This window comes from Dromiciops gliroides, chromosome 2 (assembly GCF_019393635.1).
Source record: "Dromiciops gliroides isolate mDroGli1 chromosome 2, mDroGli1.pri, whole genome shotgun sequence".
NCBI lineage: Eukaryota > Metazoa > Chordata > Mammalia > Microbiotheria > Microbiotheriidae > Dromiciops > Dromiciops gliroides.
Genome location: NC_057862.1, coordinates 229,419,620 through 229,437,982, shown reverse-complemented (window position 1 = coordinate 229,437,982; position 18,363 = coordinate 229,419,620). Strand labels below are relative to the sequence as shown.

The 18,363-nt window shown below is 37.9% G+C and overlaps 1 protein-coding gene across 1 annotated transcript in view; it reads right to left on the bottom strand.

Annotated features, from left to right (window-relative positions):
* The window catches only part of DIO2 (iodothyronine deiodinase 2), a 275,547-nt gene that overhangs the window by 10,432 nt on the left and 246,752 nt on the right, over positions 1–18,363 (bottom strand). Inside the window, 1 exon segment of the mRNA XM_043984393.1 lies at positions 5,448–5,723. Coding sequence (XP_043840328.1) covers positions 5,448–5,723 — 276 coding nt within the window.

Genomic DNA, 18,363 nt, shown 5'->3' with positions numbered 1-18,363 from the left:
GTTTGGAGGAGAAAAACATGTAAACCATTAATAAACTTTAGTCTCCAGAGCTATCAACCTAGTACTTTCTAAGAGTTACTTGATTTGTACAAAGAAAATATCTTTAAAATTTAGAAACCAGGATAAGGAAAATGATCCAATCCAGCAAAAAAATTATATATATATACACACACATATACATATAATATCCCTTTGATAGTAACATATAAAAGGCTCTTCAAACACAATCTTAAAGGGGATAGATCTGTGATTTCACTAGTTTAGAAAACCTTTCTAGCAATACAGGTCAGCATCCTCTGTGTCTTAGGGTCTTAGAGAGTTGATGGTTACTTGGTATATTAGTGAGTCATATTCATTCAGAATTACAAAATGTCAGCCATCCAAAAAGGGAGTTACTTAGGGTCAGAAACTGTTTATTTTTGTCTCTAGATGGGAAAATGCAGTGCCTAACAGCACATGAAATCCCTATTATAATATATCTGGTAATGGTCTTCCAATCTTTGTTTGACTATCTCCAGGGAGAATGAAACTATTGCCCGCTAAGTAAGCCCAAACACATAAAATTGATGTCCAGGTATTCAGAAAACACCACAGGACAAGCCTCCAGGGTTTTATGACAGAGAGAATTTGGTTTCCTCTATGACTCATTCATGAAAGGTCTTTTTTTTTTTTTCCCTCCATACTCAGTTGTGGAAGTCATATTATTATACCACCTCAAAACTGAAAAAGAGGTAGCATTGTACAGTGCATAGGACTCCAGACTTGAGAGTCAGGAAAACCTGGGTGCACATCTTTTTTTTTTTTTTTTTAAATGAGGCAATTGGGGTTAAGTGACTTGCCCAGGGTCACACAGATAGTAAGTGTTAAGTGTCTGAGGCCGGATTTGAACTCAGGTACTCCTGACTCCAGGGCCGGTGTTCTATCCACTGCGCCACCTAGCTGCCCTGGTGCACATCTTTTAATCTCTCTGTGCCTCAATTTCATCATCTGTAAAATCAAACTAAATCTATAATCCTATGAGGAGATTCATTAGTTCCAGTGATAGATCTATCTCTTTTCTCCAGGGCAGATAATTCTTTGATAAGACCAAAGTCACATAAGGTTTAAAAAAAAAAGATAAATCCAGTCCTATAGTCTTTTTGTTTGCAAGAAAGCACTTCAACAAAAACAAGTCATCCCCTGGTACTTCCTAAATTTACTTTAATTTCCCACAGTGGCGCAGAAAGTCTCCTGGCCACAAGTTACCTATCATATTCATTTCTCCTTCTTAGAGGGTTTGTATTTGGTGGGGTTTTTTTGTTTTTTTGTTGTTTTTTTTTTTGTCCTTAATGAGACATATTTGCCAATGAGGCATTCAAAAGGCATTTTTTACTCTTGCGGAAGAGTAATTAGGTCGGTGCCTCATTCCATGCCAACATTGGCCACTCCATAAATGAACCCTGCCCAGTATTTAATGCCCAAACACAAGAAGCATCATTTCCACTAATTGGTCTTGAAGTTCCAATGTTCCCAAAGGATCTCTTTATTTGAAGAGGCTCAGAATAGTATGTATGCAGAATCCAATATTGCCATCACCAACTCCTATCTCCTCTGCATTATTTTGGTTGGTTGTTCTTTAAAAACAACACAGCAGTAACAACAAAAGAATAACGATGAATTGCGGGAAACTCTTTGCATTTCAGGAATATGCGATGCCTTCAAACTGGGTACCCACAATGGTATAACCACAAGTACATATATGTAACTATATCTGCTGAATAGACCTTATTACCTTGATGATGGGATTGCCTTCTAGAGATGTGTGTTTAGTGCAGGGGGGGAAAGTTAGTTCTGCTTTAGCATGTGGACTGCAAAATGAAGAGAGAGGGGGAAAAAAGAAAAGAAAGACCTATTCATAAACTACAAGCTGGAAATAGAGCATATACTACTAACCTTGTTCTCTCTTTTCCACAGCCTGGGAAAAGCTTCATGGACAAAATGTTACCTAATCTTATGATAAAAAGCAAAGAAATAAAAAGGGAGGGGCTTTGGGGCAGAATCTCACATATACCTCTTGTGATCCAAGGCACTGAAAATGGCTTTATTATCCATTAGGAAGTTTGGAATTCTTTGGCAAAATCACCAGGCTACATCAATGCCCTTACAAATGTGGCCAAATAATTATTATGCTGTGTGATTTAACCATTTAAATTCAGATAAGCTGAAATCTTTAACACGGTTGAATAACAACAAGTAACCTACTGATCCTTCTCAGCCCCACTGCTGCTCAATTATTTTTTTTAATTAATACTTCAAAATGCAAGCTCTAAGCCTCTATCATTTTCTAGTTTTTTGTCCAATTTATAGTCAAACTCTTGTTGAAGAGCTCTTTATAACCTTATGGGGGTAGTTTCTTCTAAAAGCAAACTTTGGAATATTGCAGAAACTAGTCTGAAGGCCTTGCGTGAGTTAAAGAAGCAGTCTTAAGAGGACATTTTTAAAATCAAAATTACATGTTGAAATAAATACATTTTCTGTGACATATCACCACTAACAGTGCAAAAGCTCATTTGTGTGTCAGCATCTGTGTTTGTTGACTTTTGCACTTCATTTAGGTGGGGACAAGATGGCCGAGCCGGTTAGCTTGGGGCTGGTTGCACCTCTGTGCGTGAGCACAAGGATACATTGTTCAAGTTAGGTTCATGCACTGGCTGAAGAAGTTCAACTTTTTAAATACTTTATTCATATTGGAATGTCATAACATCTATTTACATACATATCCCTTCTTTTTAATCAAGGTTATGTATTGTGGATGTCCTCCCTGAACCAAACTACCTTTACAATTATTTTGCCTACATTTTCTCTAAATCCTATTCAACTTGTCCAATAAGAGATGACATCTTCCTTCTATTGTAGGGGGAAAGCAAACAAATGCTATAATTCACATATGTGTATTCCAAGATTCTAAATATGTATTCAAGTGGCTGATACTCAATAAGATGGGCAGAGCTAAAAAAAATTACCTGTCACACATGTACACCCCACTATCTGAAGAGTGTCCTCTGGGAAGGAGTAGGGGAAGCTTTTCAAGGTTGTATCACCGAAAAAAAATGCAAGTCACTGTTATGAAATACAGGGATGACATCTCTGGCAGAACCTCGCCAAGTCCTCCTAGAAATGATTACACCAAAAGGCTGGGACATAGATGACAACAGCAGGTGAAGGAGGTAACTGTACCCCTTCTGGAGGCTCTGAACACCCTACCGTCCACCACCACTTCAAATATGCTTCACTCATTTTGGGAAAACCAGTGTTTGCCAGACCAGTCTGACCCAACATTTTGTATTACTGTTTGTATTCATCAAATGCCCCAGTGGCAAATACTGCTGTGCTTCTTCATGTGGTAGATTTTATGTAAAACATGAAGGGCAAAAATTGTAGTTAGCTTCATCAGCAAGCATCCTTAGAGTACAAAAGACATAAACAAAGAAGCACTAGAAAAAATATACAAACCATATGCAAAGGAGGAAACAAATTACTCATCTTTCCCAATTCCAGAAATATAAATAACAAAATATTGCAACACAATGGAACACTTAAAGAAGGGGGCAGTTTTGTTTTCTTTTCTTTTCAATTTAGGGCTTCAATGTTCTCAATTCTTGCCACTAGTTGCTGCTGGGGTGGGGGGAGGGCAGTAACCCGTTCACATGCTTCACATCATGACGATTTACTTGGGAGTTGACTTGCAAAGAAAACAAATGCTCCAAGAAGGTGTGCCTTTTTTTTTTTAATCTTAGCCAAATGTCAATTGTCTTTAAAAAAAAAAAAAAGGAATGGTTTTAACTAATGAAGCCAAACTGCTGGTACCACTACCCCATAATATTTCTGCCCCTTCTAAAATACAGTGAGAAAGAGAGAGGTGGTCCTTCTGCATTAAATGTGGAATTGAGTGAAGTTGACATGATTTACTCATTTGCATTTTCATAAATTCTGAATAACTCTTTACTGTCAAATAGACATTCTTCCAGAGTATAAGTTCATACTTGGGCTTAAGTCTTTGGGAGAGGATCTAGTTCCAGTTCCTCTGGCATTCTGTTGTCACATGGACTTCCCCAATTTACAACAATTTTTTTTTCCTGAGAGCCACACGTGGTTTCATGTGTAACCAGAATAGGTGCTTTGTGACTAGAAGTTATTTTCTCCACCTCCTTCTCTGTTGCACAACAAACCTCAGGGGGTGTCTTGACATAGTATTCCCTTCATCTTTCTTTTGTTTTCCATCTCAACATTCTAAGGCAGTGCATGACTAACAATTTATCTCACTGATTACACATTCAGCTTCCATGTTCTTTCAGTGCCCTCTGCTCTGGGGGGGGGGGGGGAGGAGGGGGCAGTAACACTAGGGAAACCAAGATCTTGTTTTTTGACAATCAACAAAAAGGAGAAATTTCCTTTTAGCCTAAAGGGCCTTCAAGAGAGTCAGATGGGCAAACAAATAGATAAAAGAGAAGAGCTGATGCCACAGGGTTCTTTATTGACTGCTAAGGTCTGAGTTCAAGCGTTCTGCTGACACTGATAATCAGCACATTAGCTGGTTTTCTAGGTTTTGAAGCAAGTCTCATCATCAGTAAACAAGAAAAAAAAAAAGGGTCTCCTTGAACTCAATCTCAGCAGGTAAGTGAAAGAGGACCTAGTTTACTATTCCTCTCTATAAGGAATGCATGGGTTGCTTTTTTTTAAAGTTTGAATAATAAGGAATTATTAAAATCTTTTTTGCTTCGCAAAAGACATTACCTTTTAAGCTTCTGAACAACCCCAAAAGGGAAATTTAAATTCTTAAAGTTAATTTTCTTCCAGCCAATTCTGACATTTTTGTTGTAAATCAACACAAAATGACATGGTTACATGCCTCACTCTTCAAAGGGCCCTAATCAGGCTCAATAGATAGATACATGCATCTGCAAAAAGGTCTGTTTAACTTATCTTCAAGCTGCTATCCTAAACAGGGCTGCCATTAAGCCAAAACACGCTAGCCTTAACAAGCTATTCCTTTGAAGATGTTCCCACCTGATACTGTCAAAGTTCTTTCTTTTTCTGTCTTCCACCCTCCAAAATGCCAAGATTTCTTCTACTTTTTAATGCTGCGGTTTATCTATCTCTAGCCACAACCCCAAAACAAAACCACCCAACATAAAGCAGTGTATAGTTCCTAGCTGCTTAAACTTGTAACAGGTAGCATTGGTTCATTTCAACTCAGTGGTCCCATTCAAATTAAACTGAGACACAGAGGGATATGTTAGAAAGTGAGCTAGCGCACTCCCTTTTTCTCCCCGCCAGGTACCCAGATTGAGGACCAAAATCCACAGTCACTCCTCCACCCCCCCCACACACACACAGACACCAGGTCCAAAAGTTCTAGCCCAGTGCTTTTGACAAAGGGGAAAGCAGCATGGCTGGTCCCGACTTACCTGTTTGTAAGCATCCAGTAGAAAGCTTTTCCAAACACAGCGTAGCCCTTCTGAGGTCAGCATGCGCCGCCACTCGCCACGAGTGGACTTGGACCGGCTCAGCAGCAGCACCACGTGCTTCAGGAGGATGACCGAGTCATAGAGAGCCAGGAAAAGGCAGTTGGAGAAAAAAACTGGCAGGATTTGCAGTGTAATCAACAAGTCTATGCTGAGTAGACCCATCTTCTCCGCCTCCTTAGTCACTTTGCTTGAGTTCTCTGGTTTCCCTTTTGCACCCTCATTTAAGGGAAAGGGGAGGGGGTTAAGGGGGAGGAGATGGTAGTAAAGGGGGGGGGGAGAAAAGAAAAGAAACTAAGATTGCAAATAAACCTAAATTGTCACCTCTTTCAAATGATTAGAGATGGCAAAATCAAGTCAGCTCCTCAAACCAGCAGTTAGAGTATGCCCATCAACTCATTCAACTCTAAACTGGCTACTCCCCCCCCCCCAGAACTTAAGATGTTAAAAAAAAGTCCCTGATCCAGTAGCCTCTTTGAGTCCGTTAAAAAGAGACACTGCTGCACTTTCAGTTCCCAGCCACTATAAAATTGAAGTATACATCCCTAAATTAATTTCAGCTTTTTCATTGTCTTAATTATTCAGGTTATCCCGTTTCTTAACTTACAAGGACTTCCAGGTTGGTTGGTTTTTAAAATAGTGCTTAGAATATAAGGGGGCTGTTTTCTTTGTACACAACTTTCCGTTTCTCCTTCTCCTCCTTTCTCTCCCTCACTCCCTTTCCGAGGGTGTCCTTCTATTTTTTTTCTCTCCCTCACTCTATCTTTTCCTCCCTCACTATCTGTCTGTGGTGCAAAGTGCTTCTCTCTAGAGCCCAGTTTGTTTCCCTGAAGCCTTTTATACATTCCCTGGCTAATTGCTGCAATAGAGAAATGAAAGCCTAATCTTGGTAAAGATCTTGACGTCATTGAGAAAGAGGGCTTTACTTTGGCCAGGATTGCAATGAATAGAAAAGCAAAACTCGAAAACTTTTTTTTTTTTGAGAAGGGGGGAGGGTGGAATTTTGCTTTGTTATTTAAAGAGAGAGAGACAAGAAAAAAATGTTCAATACCTTTGACTGCTTTCAGGAAATGCTTTCAAACTTAGGGGAAAGTATTTGAATGTGACATACACCGGGACAAAGCAATGAACCCCCATTGTTGAAGTGAGGGGATTGTATTTGTTTTTGTTTTCCAAAGGATGGGGGAATGGGGGAAGGGGGCTTCCAATGCTAGGATTTGGATTTCTTTTTTGCTTTCTTCTTTTCCTGTAAATGTTCAAAAGTTTTCTAGAGAGCTTCTAACAATCCAGATTACCCTTCTCATTCATCCAGTTTGTTACCTAGGCTTTTTAAAAAATAAGCATTCATGTAATTTTCTTGACATTTATAGAAAATTAAAGGTAAGAGAAGACTGTTCTGAATACATAGAATATTTTGTAACCTTAGATTATATCTGAAAAAAAAAATTACCCTGTGCTTCAATGCTGAAGTCCCTGAGCAAAAAAAAAAGGGGGGGGGGAGGAGGTGAAGGAAGAGAAAGAAATCTTCCAGAAGGGGACAGAAAGCTTCCTTTAACCACGTTTTGCTTACTTGTAGATACAAATCAAACTCATTGAAAAACTGAATTGTCTTTTAATGTCACAAGGAGATCAGAATTTTTAACATGAGGAATTTTTAAAGATCTGCATTTTTCCTACTTCTTTTAGGTGTTATGTGATTGGTTTATCCCCTTAGGAAATCTTGTTTCATTATTTATATATTTTTTTTCCAAATAAGTGCAGAGTTAGTGTTGTTCTAAAGCATCAGCCATATCAACAGATTTTACAGTCAGAATTTCCTATTAAAAGTGTCCTGGCTAGGTAAGTCAGAAGCAGCCCTTTGGCCCAGCTCAGTTACCCCACCCATTTCTCAGTGTTCCTTCTCACTGACCTAACAGCCCACCTCTAGGAAATATGTTTTCTTGGAAGAGGGAGTGGCAAGTGGAGACACTGGAGGAGGGGGGGAGAAGGGGGGGACCTTCATTGAAAGGGTTTTCCCTGATTTTTCTACTTGTTCAGAGTTTTCACTGATTTAAATGTGAACTGAGAGGAGACTGGGTTCTGCATTTGCTCCTACTGTTTAATCTCCAAAGAAATAGGAAGGATGTCAAAATCAGGAGTACATCATCGTTTGGGCAAATGAAGAAATGAGACAGCATTTTTACCTGAAACTAATACTAGTGAGTAGCAAGAGTATCCTATTTTATATTTATAGTACTTTTGTAAAAAATCTAATGATTTTTGTCTCTTCATCCTCTCCCCTCCCACACATTTTCAGCTTCCTCTACCCCCCCCCCCAAAAAAAAATCCCAAAGAGAGTAATGGCAAAAGGAGACTGCAAATGGTATTTTACATAGCACAGAAGAAGGAAAGAGGAGGAGGAGGAGAGAGAAGCTGAGGCAGAGAGAGGCTGCTAAGCACTTGCCTGCAGAGACAGTGGAAGGCAGGAGCCAAGTTGAGAACGGAACCCAGGATGTAACTTGTCCATTCACTAGCCTAACCACTAAATCTTGCCTCTTCTCAGACACCAGGTCTGCTTTATGATTGGACTTAAATATTCCTCCTCCTGCGGTAGACTCCAACTCACAAAACACAGCAGAAAGGCAGCTTCCCCCTTTCATTTGCGCTTGAGAGGGGAGGTGTGTTTAGAAATGGTAAACTGAAGAGAGTGATTGGTAGGAAATCAGGAAAGGTTTTCTTGTTAAATTCAGGGTTCAAATGACAAGTCCAGATGAGGAATTTTGTCTGGATTCCCATTTTCAAGAATCTCTATTTTGTTTTTGTGCTCACTTCCCACCACCATCACCATCACCATCACCACCAACACACACACACACACACACACACACCCACCCCTCCCTACCTCTCTTATCCCGCCCCCCCCCCTCAGGTCAGAAGAATGATTCAGGAAATTTCTGTGGTGTCAAGAAAAATATGGGAGAACAAACAGGTAGGTACATTCCTTACCTAGTCACTAAGTCTCTTTAAGTCTTCTACCATTTATGACTCAATGAATAAACCTAAGACTGAGAAACTACATTTGCTTTCCCTAAGGTTAGACAGGTACTTCCAGCAAGGCTCTTCCTCCAAGGATGTGACTTGTACAACATCCAGTTCAGAAGTTCCATATTTTTTATTAATAGCACTTAGCACTTTGATCTTCAAAGAACTTTATGCCTACTAAGTAACTAATGCATGCACCAAGTCATAAAGTAGATAGCTTCGATTGATCCCATTACACAGATGGGTAGAAGTGAATCACTGAGGCCCTAGAGTTTGAGCTAGTAGAACTAGCACTACATAATTTTCCCAGTTCAGAATCCTACCTTTTTTTTTTCTATTTAGCCAATTATCTCATGGATCTCTATGATCTGCTAAGAGCCAGAGCCTTGGCTTGAAGCTGGTGTCCTTGATACTTTGTTCTCTGACGTTCATGGGACACTTTTTATTTTATTTCATTTCTGTTCATATTGGCCCAACTGAGCTTCCTGCTTCAGGTTTCCAATAATCATTAAAGAGACTTATAAAGTTTCTTGGGATCAAAGTAGTCTTAGCAAAGAACATTTTGATGAGTTAAATACAAACAAATGTGAGGCATATGGATTGCATTTCCCTTCACAATCCTGTACTCAGGGTTTTTAATTCCAGGGGAAGGGGGCCTTGGGCAAAAATGCTTTAGGCATTTTACTAAATACAATGGAGGTAAAAAAGGATTCAAGATAAATTTTTCTGGGGTATGACACTACTGAGTGCAGTCATTGCTTCTCCCACCCCCCCAACTCTGGTTAGGAAAATAGTAGGTGTCCCTGTGAGATGGCTCCTTGATGAGGTCCCAGGATGCATTGCTAAAGAAAAGTCAGATGGTTTTCCTCCTCAAAAGAATCTGGGAAAATTCCCATGATGCTACTACAGCTGGCCCATCTTTTCTCTTTCAGCCTTAGCTAAAAGCACACACAAAGCAGACTAGTCACCAGCATACTGGGTAAGTGTTTGTTCTTCTGGAGTGGCACTAACCTGGAGCTAACTCTTTCTCTAGGGGAGAATTTCCTTTCTTCCTCTGGTCCCTCCTAGCTTGGCCCAGGTTGAGGAGTGAAAGAAAGTATCAATAACTTCTGGAATAACTACCATTATTTAAAACACATGAAGCAGGAATTCAAAGGCATAAAGAAAGTTCTCATATACACCATAATATTATTAGCAGCAAGGAACTAGAAATAAAGGAGGACCCTATCAATTGGAAAGCAGCTAAGCAAATTATGGTATGAGAAATTAATATCTGCACCATGAGAAATGATGAATGTGAAGAATTCAGAAAAGCACAAGAAGACTTGGATGAAGTGATACAGATTGAATTAAGCTGAACCAGGGCAACAATATATAAAATGATGACAATTTGAACAAAAAGAACAAAATAACCAACTACTGCAGAATTATGCTAATTGATCTTGGTCCTGGAGAAGGTTTGAGATAATGTATCTCCCTCCCTTAACTGCAGAAGTGGGACACTATGTATATGTGATACTGTCAGATATAATCAGCTAGTACATTTTAATGAATTGTTTTTTTTTCTTTTTTCCTATCGTAATCTTTATTTCAAAGAATAGCTTAGTAGGCAGGGAAAGGGGAAGTGATATACTTGGAAATTAATATAATATAAAAACAAGTATTAAAATTAGAATAGAATTTTAAAAATAAAATACTTGAGGCACTTACAGTTTTATACAGGCTCAGCCACAACAAAAAATAAGATTTGGTCTTGCCTTCTAGAATCATGTGACAAAACAGAAACTAAATAGATTAATTTGGACACACCTTTAGAAAAGAAACTGGGATAAGGAAGGCAATCTTTGTGTGAGATAAGAGGCCTAAATTCCAGCTGACTTTTTTGGGGCCTCTTGCAAGCTCTGACAGAAACTGTGATGGTGAGATCCCACCCTCCCCAGCAATTTCAACTCAATTTTTAGGTCATTTAGTCAAGAGGAAGAGAAAAATAAAGGAAGGAGGAAAAAAGGGTAGGAAGGGACCCTTTTTTTGAAACATGCAGAAACTAAAGCCTGGGATAGGAAATTATTTATCTGAACTCATATAGATTATATGTGGAAGATTGAGGATTTGAATCCAGGTCCTCTGACTCCAAATTCCAAAGGGAAAAGAAGTAGAGAAGGAAGAGCAAGAGGTTACTCAATGGAGTGCCTGCTGAGGCTGCCAGTAAGAGTGCCAATTATTATGTTGTTTTTTGTGAGGAAGACAGCTGTCCACCAGGAACTGGACATCATCCATCACCTTATTTCATATATGCCACTGAACAGCTGTTAGAAGACAAGAGCTTTCATTCACTATTGACCTAGTCTGGAATTAAACCAATAGCCATTTCCCCACCCCTAAGCCACCTAAACCTTGAAGCCTTGGGGGTGTATTGTCTTATTTTAATTTTCATAGAGACACGAAACATAGGCATGTATGGGAGATAGGGAGTAGGGTATAGAGGAGAAAAAAGGACCTATGGATAGTTTGCACAGGGTGAATCCCTTCTTCATTCAAGGAGGAAATAAAATGAACTCCCCATTCTCCACTGAAGGTGAGTGAAAGCTGAGCTTTCAACATACTCTCCCCTCTTTTATTGCCCACCTACTCAAAGCTAGAGACTAAGAAGCTAAAAATAGCCTTTACTTTGAAATGGTACCTTCTTCTAATCTGTTTCAAACTAGCTCACACAAGAACACCAGACCAGTTGAACATGAAATGGGTCACTCTGTGTTTTTACAGTATATTATAAGAAATGAATTACATTTTAAGTTATGAATATGGGGTTCATAGATCTTTTTTTTTTTTTTTTTGCCGGGCAATGAGGGTTAAGTGACTTGCCCAGGGTTACACAGCTAGTAAGTGTCAAGTGTCTGAGGCCGGGTCTGAACTCAGGTCCTCCTGAATCCAGGGCCGGTACTTTATCCACTGAGCTATCTAGCTGCTCTGGTTCATGGATCTTTAAAAATATTTTGCTTATTTCAATATGTAATTGGTTTCTTTTGTAATCCTCTGTATTTCATTTTATGCATTCAAAAACATTTTTCTGAGAAAGGGTCTATTGGCTTCACAGGACTGTCAGAGGTGTCCACAACATTAATCTGCCGCACTAAGCATAATAGGCACTGGAGATGGCTACAGAATATGGTACACACTGCTCCATACCACTGCAGAAGTAAAGGAAAAGTTCTTCTTAGTAAGAGCTAAAGGTACTACACCTCTTCTCCAGAGAATTGCTAAACACCTATGAAGATGGAGTGAGTTAGCCAGCTATTTTCTCTGTTTTTACTGAGGCTGGAATAGGATTGAAACCACTCCCCCCCCAACCCCCCCCCCCGGGCAAAATAAACAAACAAACAAATAAATAAATAAATAAATTCAGGTTAGATTTTTTTTGTTGTTGTTTTTTTAGAAAGGCAATTGGGGTTAAGTGACTTGCCCAGGGTCACACAGCTAGTACGCGTTAAGTGTCTGAGGCTGGATTTGAACTCAGGTACTCCTGACTCCAGGGCTGGTGCTCTATCCACTGGGCCACCTAGCTGCCCCCAGGTTAGATTTTTAAGCAAAATTTTTTATAGGTTAGTCTGTAGGGTGAGGTACAAAGGAAAGTTGAAAAACTTCACTGGAAAGCCTAAGTTCAAGGTTTAAAAATGCCAGGAACTATGCACAAAGGGCTATAAAACTGTGCATACCCTTTGATCCAGCAATACCACTGCTAGGTTTATATTCCAAAAACCTCCAAAAAAGAGAAAAGGACCTATTTGTACAAAAACGTTTATAGTAGCTCTTTTTGTGGTGACTAAGAATTGGAAATCAAAGGAGTGCCTATCAAGTGGGCTAAACAAGCTGTGGTATATTAATGTAATGGAATATTATTGTGCTATAAGAAATGACAATCATGGGGCAGCTAGATGGCGCAGTGGATAGAGCACCGGCCCTGGAGTCAGTAGTTCAAATCCGGCCTCAGACACTTAACACTTACTAGCTGTGTGACCCTGGGCAAGTCACTTAACCCCAATTGCCTCACTGAAAAAAAAAAAAAAAAAGAAATGACAATCAGGATGATTTCAGAAAAACCTGGAGACTTATATGAACTGATGCAAAGTGAAGTGAACAGAACAAGGAGAACATTGTAACCAATAACAACAATATTATACAATGAAGAACTGTTAAAGACTTAGCTATTCTCAGCAATATGATGATCTAAGACAGTCCCAAAGGACTAATGATGAAACATACAATCTATCTCCAGAGAAAGAACTGATACTGATTGAACACAGACTGAAACATGCTATTTTTCCACTTTCTTTATTTTTTCTTTTATTTGAGTCTTCTTATATAAAATTAATAATATGGAAATGCTTTTCATAACTGTACATGTATAGCTTATATCTGAATGCTTACTACCTCAGGGAGGGATGAGGGGAGGGAGAGAGAGAATTTGGAAGTCAAAAGTAAATTAAAATGTTTATTAATTATTTTAAATAGTGAAAAAAAAGATGCCTAAGAAGATGACTTCTCAAGATTCCGTCCAGCCTATGATTCTATTTAGGTGGGGTTTTATAAGTTGTTATTTTTTAATTTTTAATTTATGAAATAAAACAAGCATTTCTATAACAGTATAATAAAAAGATGATTGCACATGAAACTACAGATCTACTCTACACAACTTGCTACTCTTTTCAAATATACAACAAAATTATCACTCAAATGTCTTGTTTCCCCTTTTTTCCTTCCCCCACTACCATAGAGATGGCTACAAATACTACGTACTAGAAATGCCTACAACAAATAGGTATGTAAATTTACATATAAAGTTATTCTATACATACTTTATTTGTTTTCTCTGAATGCAGATAGCAACTTTCTTCATATGTCCTTTATAGTTAATTTGGATCTTTATAATAGTCAAAATAACTTATTTACTCAAAATCATTCTTAAAGCAACATTGCTATTACTGTATACACTCTTGGTTCTGTTCATTTCACTCTTCATTATTTCATGCAAGTGTTTCAATGCTTTTCTAAAATTATTGAAATCCTCATTTCTTTTTTTTTCTTTTTCCTGTTAAGTTGTAAAGTGAATAATAAAGAATCAGTCTCAAAGTCAGGAAATACTGGTTTCAAGTTTCACCTCTAATATATATTGGCTACATGACCCTAGACAGGTCACTGAAATCCTTCATTGTTCTAGGCAAGTCCAAGAGGGAGTTGCAGGCAAAGTGTCCTGCACTGGTAAAGGGAGTTCATTATATCAATGCAATCATAAGTCTGATTCCTATACCTATTCCAGAATACATATCTTTGCTGGCATAATATATACATATTGATCACCACACTGAAATAGTAACAGCAAACAAGTGCATAATCATAAATCATATTTCCGTTTATAACTAAAATACTTAGCCTAATTGTTTACTGGTACTATGTGAATATATTGACTTAAATTAGATTCCTGGTATGATAAGCAGTATTTGTGAATTCTAACATATTTGCAAATTTCAGTTTCATTAGTTAATGGTGTCTAAAGAATTATGATCAACAGACACACACTCAGCCAAACAAGTACCTTTTAGAACTGAAGTGTAAACAAAAGAATTAAGTATAAATGTTTTCCTTCTTCATAGTAATTACTGTCATATTTTAAAGATTCTAAATATACATATCCAAAGGAGAACTACTAGTCTTTTCAATATTAGATGGAAGGACTAAAGTTTGAATGTGCCCAAATTTCAAAATCCATAGGACAAGTACCTCTATTGATCTTCTAAAAAGTTAAACAGTAATAATAATAGTTAGTAATAGCTGATATGTGGGGCAGCTAGGTGGTGCAGTGGATAAAGCACTGGCCCTGGATTCAGGAGGACCTGAGTTCAAATCCGGCCTCAGACACTTGACACTTACTAGCTGTGTGACCCTGAGCATGTCACTTAACCGTCATTGCCGTGCAAAATAATAATAATAATAATAATAATAATAATAATAATAATAATAATAATAATAATAATAATAATAATAATAATAGGTGGTATTTAGAGAACATTTACTCTGTGTCAAGTGCTGTGTTAAGCACATTACAATTATCATATTATTTGATCCTCACAACAGCCTAGAGAGATAGGTACTGTTCTTTTTGTCCCCATTTTACAGATGAGGAAACTAAGGCAAATAGAGGTTAAGTCATTTGCCCAGGATCAAAAAGCTACTCTCAGAGGCCAGATTTGAACTTAGGTCTTCCTGACTTCAGATGCAAGATCTATTCTCTGTGCCACTTAGCTGCCCCTAAATAGTATTAGGAAACATTGCGATTTCATATTTATCTCCATAAAAAGGTATCATGGACTAGTAGAGTAAAAAAAAAAATCACAGAATGTCAGGGTTGTAAGGAGTCTCAAAAAATGACATATTTGAGGAAACAAAAGACCAGAGTGGTTAAGAGATTTTTCCCAAGGTTATAGAAGTAATTAATGGCAAAAATAGCATTAGAGGGGCAGCTAGGTTGCACAGTGGATAAAGTGCCAGCCCTGGATTCAGGAGGAACCGAGTTCAAATCTGGCCTCAGACACTTGACACTAGCTGTGTGACCCTGAGTAAGTCACTTAACCCTCATTGCCCTACAAAAACCAAAACATAGCATTAGAACCTGCGTTCTCTGGTGCCTGTACTAAGTCAAAAGTCTCAGTCTTCTGTTTTGGCTGTGAATTCTGTGATTCTGTGAATAATCAGGAATTTTTTTTTGTGACTCCATTTATCCAGGTGTATGATAGAGGTACAAATGTCTGGGCCTATACATGCTGATGGTTAACTAGTTAATACCTCTTTCAAGCACTCTAGCCCTTTTTGTGGAATTCAGAATTTAAATACAAGAGTTTAGCTCTTTGATGTGTTTACTCAGAACTATCTCTGTCAATAGATTCTTTTTAATCAAATCTTTTTTTAGGAAAATATCCCTGGCAAACAAAATAAGGATTTTTGCTATTAATTAACTGATTCACTCTACCCAATTTGATTGAAACTATGGTTCTCTAAAGGAGAATTGTAATTGGAGTTAATTATCAGGGATGGGCAAAATTTGCATAAAAGAATAACCAACCTGAGCCTTTGCTCAAATTCAACCCTGCTTAACTTTCTTTAGGAAATTATAAGGATGCAGCTTTCATTTCTTTTTATTATTCATATCCACTCCCTGATTCCAGCAAAAATTGAAGGGAAAACTCGAATATTCCTCTTGTCCCTTGGGGAAAAAAAATTGTTTTACTAATAGTTGTTTGGACTAAAGAAGCAGCAGAAGGTTACCTAGCTACTGTATTAGAAAATTCCTTGATATTTGAAAGGGTGAAGTGCTTAGTTAACTTAAAATGCAATGCTTGTTATGAGAGGTCTTACTAAGCAGGTATAAGATGATTACATAAAGAGGAGAGAAATATGATCATCCATCCTAAAAAATAAATCATGGTTCCATTCAGGACCATTGGTTAAAAAAAAAAAAAGAAAATCACCTAGAAATGTATATCTTTGCATCTATTTCTGGGTAAGGATTATTTGTTGTGAGAAAAGGAGGCAGCACATGCTCTCTCTCTATATATAGTTATATATATACACACACACAAACACACATATACATAATATACATATATATTTATATATACACACACAAACACATATATACATAATATACAGATATATATACAGATATACACACACATGCATACATATATACAGTGGGAGAAGGAATATACTCAACTAAAGGAGAATTAGAAGATGGCAGGATTGAAGTTAGTAATATAACAAGGAAAGGGATTTTTTTAAAGGAGGCAAGGTAATGTTATAAATTGGTCAGATACTTAGCATTCTTGTCAGAGACTGAGAGGCAAAAGAGAAAAGATTATATGGGAGAGAAAAGATTATATGGAAAAAGAGACATGAGGGAGAGGAATGCCAGTTAGAAACAGTAGAAAATGAACTATATTTTAAGGTAATAGTAATAATAGGTCACATTTATTCCGGGTATCCAAAAAAGTCTTCGTGCAGTAAAATATCTTAAAACTATACTGTGACTTTCGGGATTCACTGTATAGAAATTTCAAGTTTACAAAGCACTTTCATCATAATTCATTTGCATACTTGAATACTCTTATTACAATATTATCATTTTACAGTTGAAGACATGGAAATTCAGACACATTAAAACTTGTCCAGAGTTATACAACTAAGAAATGGAAATGTCTGGAATCAAAATAATATCTTCTTAGAGTTGGGGAAGAATTCAGAGGCCTAACATCCTCATAAAGTGCTCATCCAGCATTTGTTTGAAGACCTCTAGTGAGAAATAGCCTAATACATTCTGGAGGAGTTCATTCCGTCTTAAATAACCCTAATTGTTGGGAAGGGTTTTTATTATTATTAACATTATCATTATTTGTTTTTTGTTTTGTTTCCTTATTAAAATGAGCCAAAATTCTCTACATCTTCCACCCATTGATCTTTGTTTTTCTTTCTATATTCAAACAGATTAAGTCACATTCCTCTTCCACATGACAGTAGTTAAGGCTACCTACCATTTCCCACTCCCCTGCTAAGTTTTCTTTTCTCCATTCCCCGTATTTCTTTGATTCATCTATACCTGTTTTATGTTTCACTTGACTCTGGAATTTGTATTTCAGTTTCTATTCAGCTCTAGGTTTTTTATCAAGAGTGCTTGGAAGTCCTATACTTCATTAAAAATCAATTTTCCCCCTATATGTTTTATACTCAGTTTTGCTGGGCAATTTAATCTAGGGTATAAGCTTAGATCTTTTGCCTTTCAGAATATAATATTACTTTTTTTTTGTGAGGCAGTGAGGGTTAAGTGACTTGCCCAGGGTCACCTAGATAGTAAGTGTCAAGTGTCTGAGGTCAAATTTGAACTCAGGTCCTCCTGAATCCAGGGCCAGTGCTTTATCCACAGCGCCACCTAGCTGCCCCCGGGGAATATAATATGCCAAACCTTTTCTTTAATAGTGGTAGACACCAGAATTTTTACAATCATGACTGTGGTTCCTTGGTATTCTTGCTGGTTGCAGTTTTTTTTCCTTTGACCTAGGATCTCTGGCTATTATATTCTTGGGTGTTTTCATTTTATGTCTGATCACTGACTTCCTGTTCTGAACTTTCGAAGTTCCTGTCTTCATTTGGGTCTGAGTCACACTCCTGTTGACTTGCTCCTGGCTGAAAGTTCCAGTAGACTGCTGCTAAATTTAGCCACTCTTAGTGAACTGGAAAGCTCTGAAGGTTCAGATTGAAAGAACTGCAGACTTCCCTTTGGTCTGAGACTCCTTTCCTCATTATTCTGCTAGGCTAGAGATTAGAACAGAGACCATTGCCAGAAAGTACTATTTGCTTTTAAATATTTTCACCTCACACAGACTAGGGCCCATGACCACTTTTAACCTTACAGAATTACCCCTGGGTGCAGATCTCCTCCTCAGTCTGCCTTGGACGTCTGACCCAGAACTCAGTAGTGAATGGCAAAGCTTCCAGTTGACATCTGTTCTTATATGCTACAAGATTAGGGTCCTCTTCTATGGGCCTGGGAACTCTTCTTGCACTGGTGCACAACTTTGGTTCTTTTTCATTTACTATCCTCTAGAATGCTTCACACAGTGCCCCTGCCTAGAAGCATTCCCAATGTCCACAGACCTCTCTATCTCCTTATGATGAACTGGCCTAGAAATATGACTCACCATCATTTTTTCCCTTAGTTTTTACAGTCAAGACTCGATCTGATAATTTTTTCTGGATCTCTTTTTAGGAGTTGTATTGGAGGAACTCAGCTGTA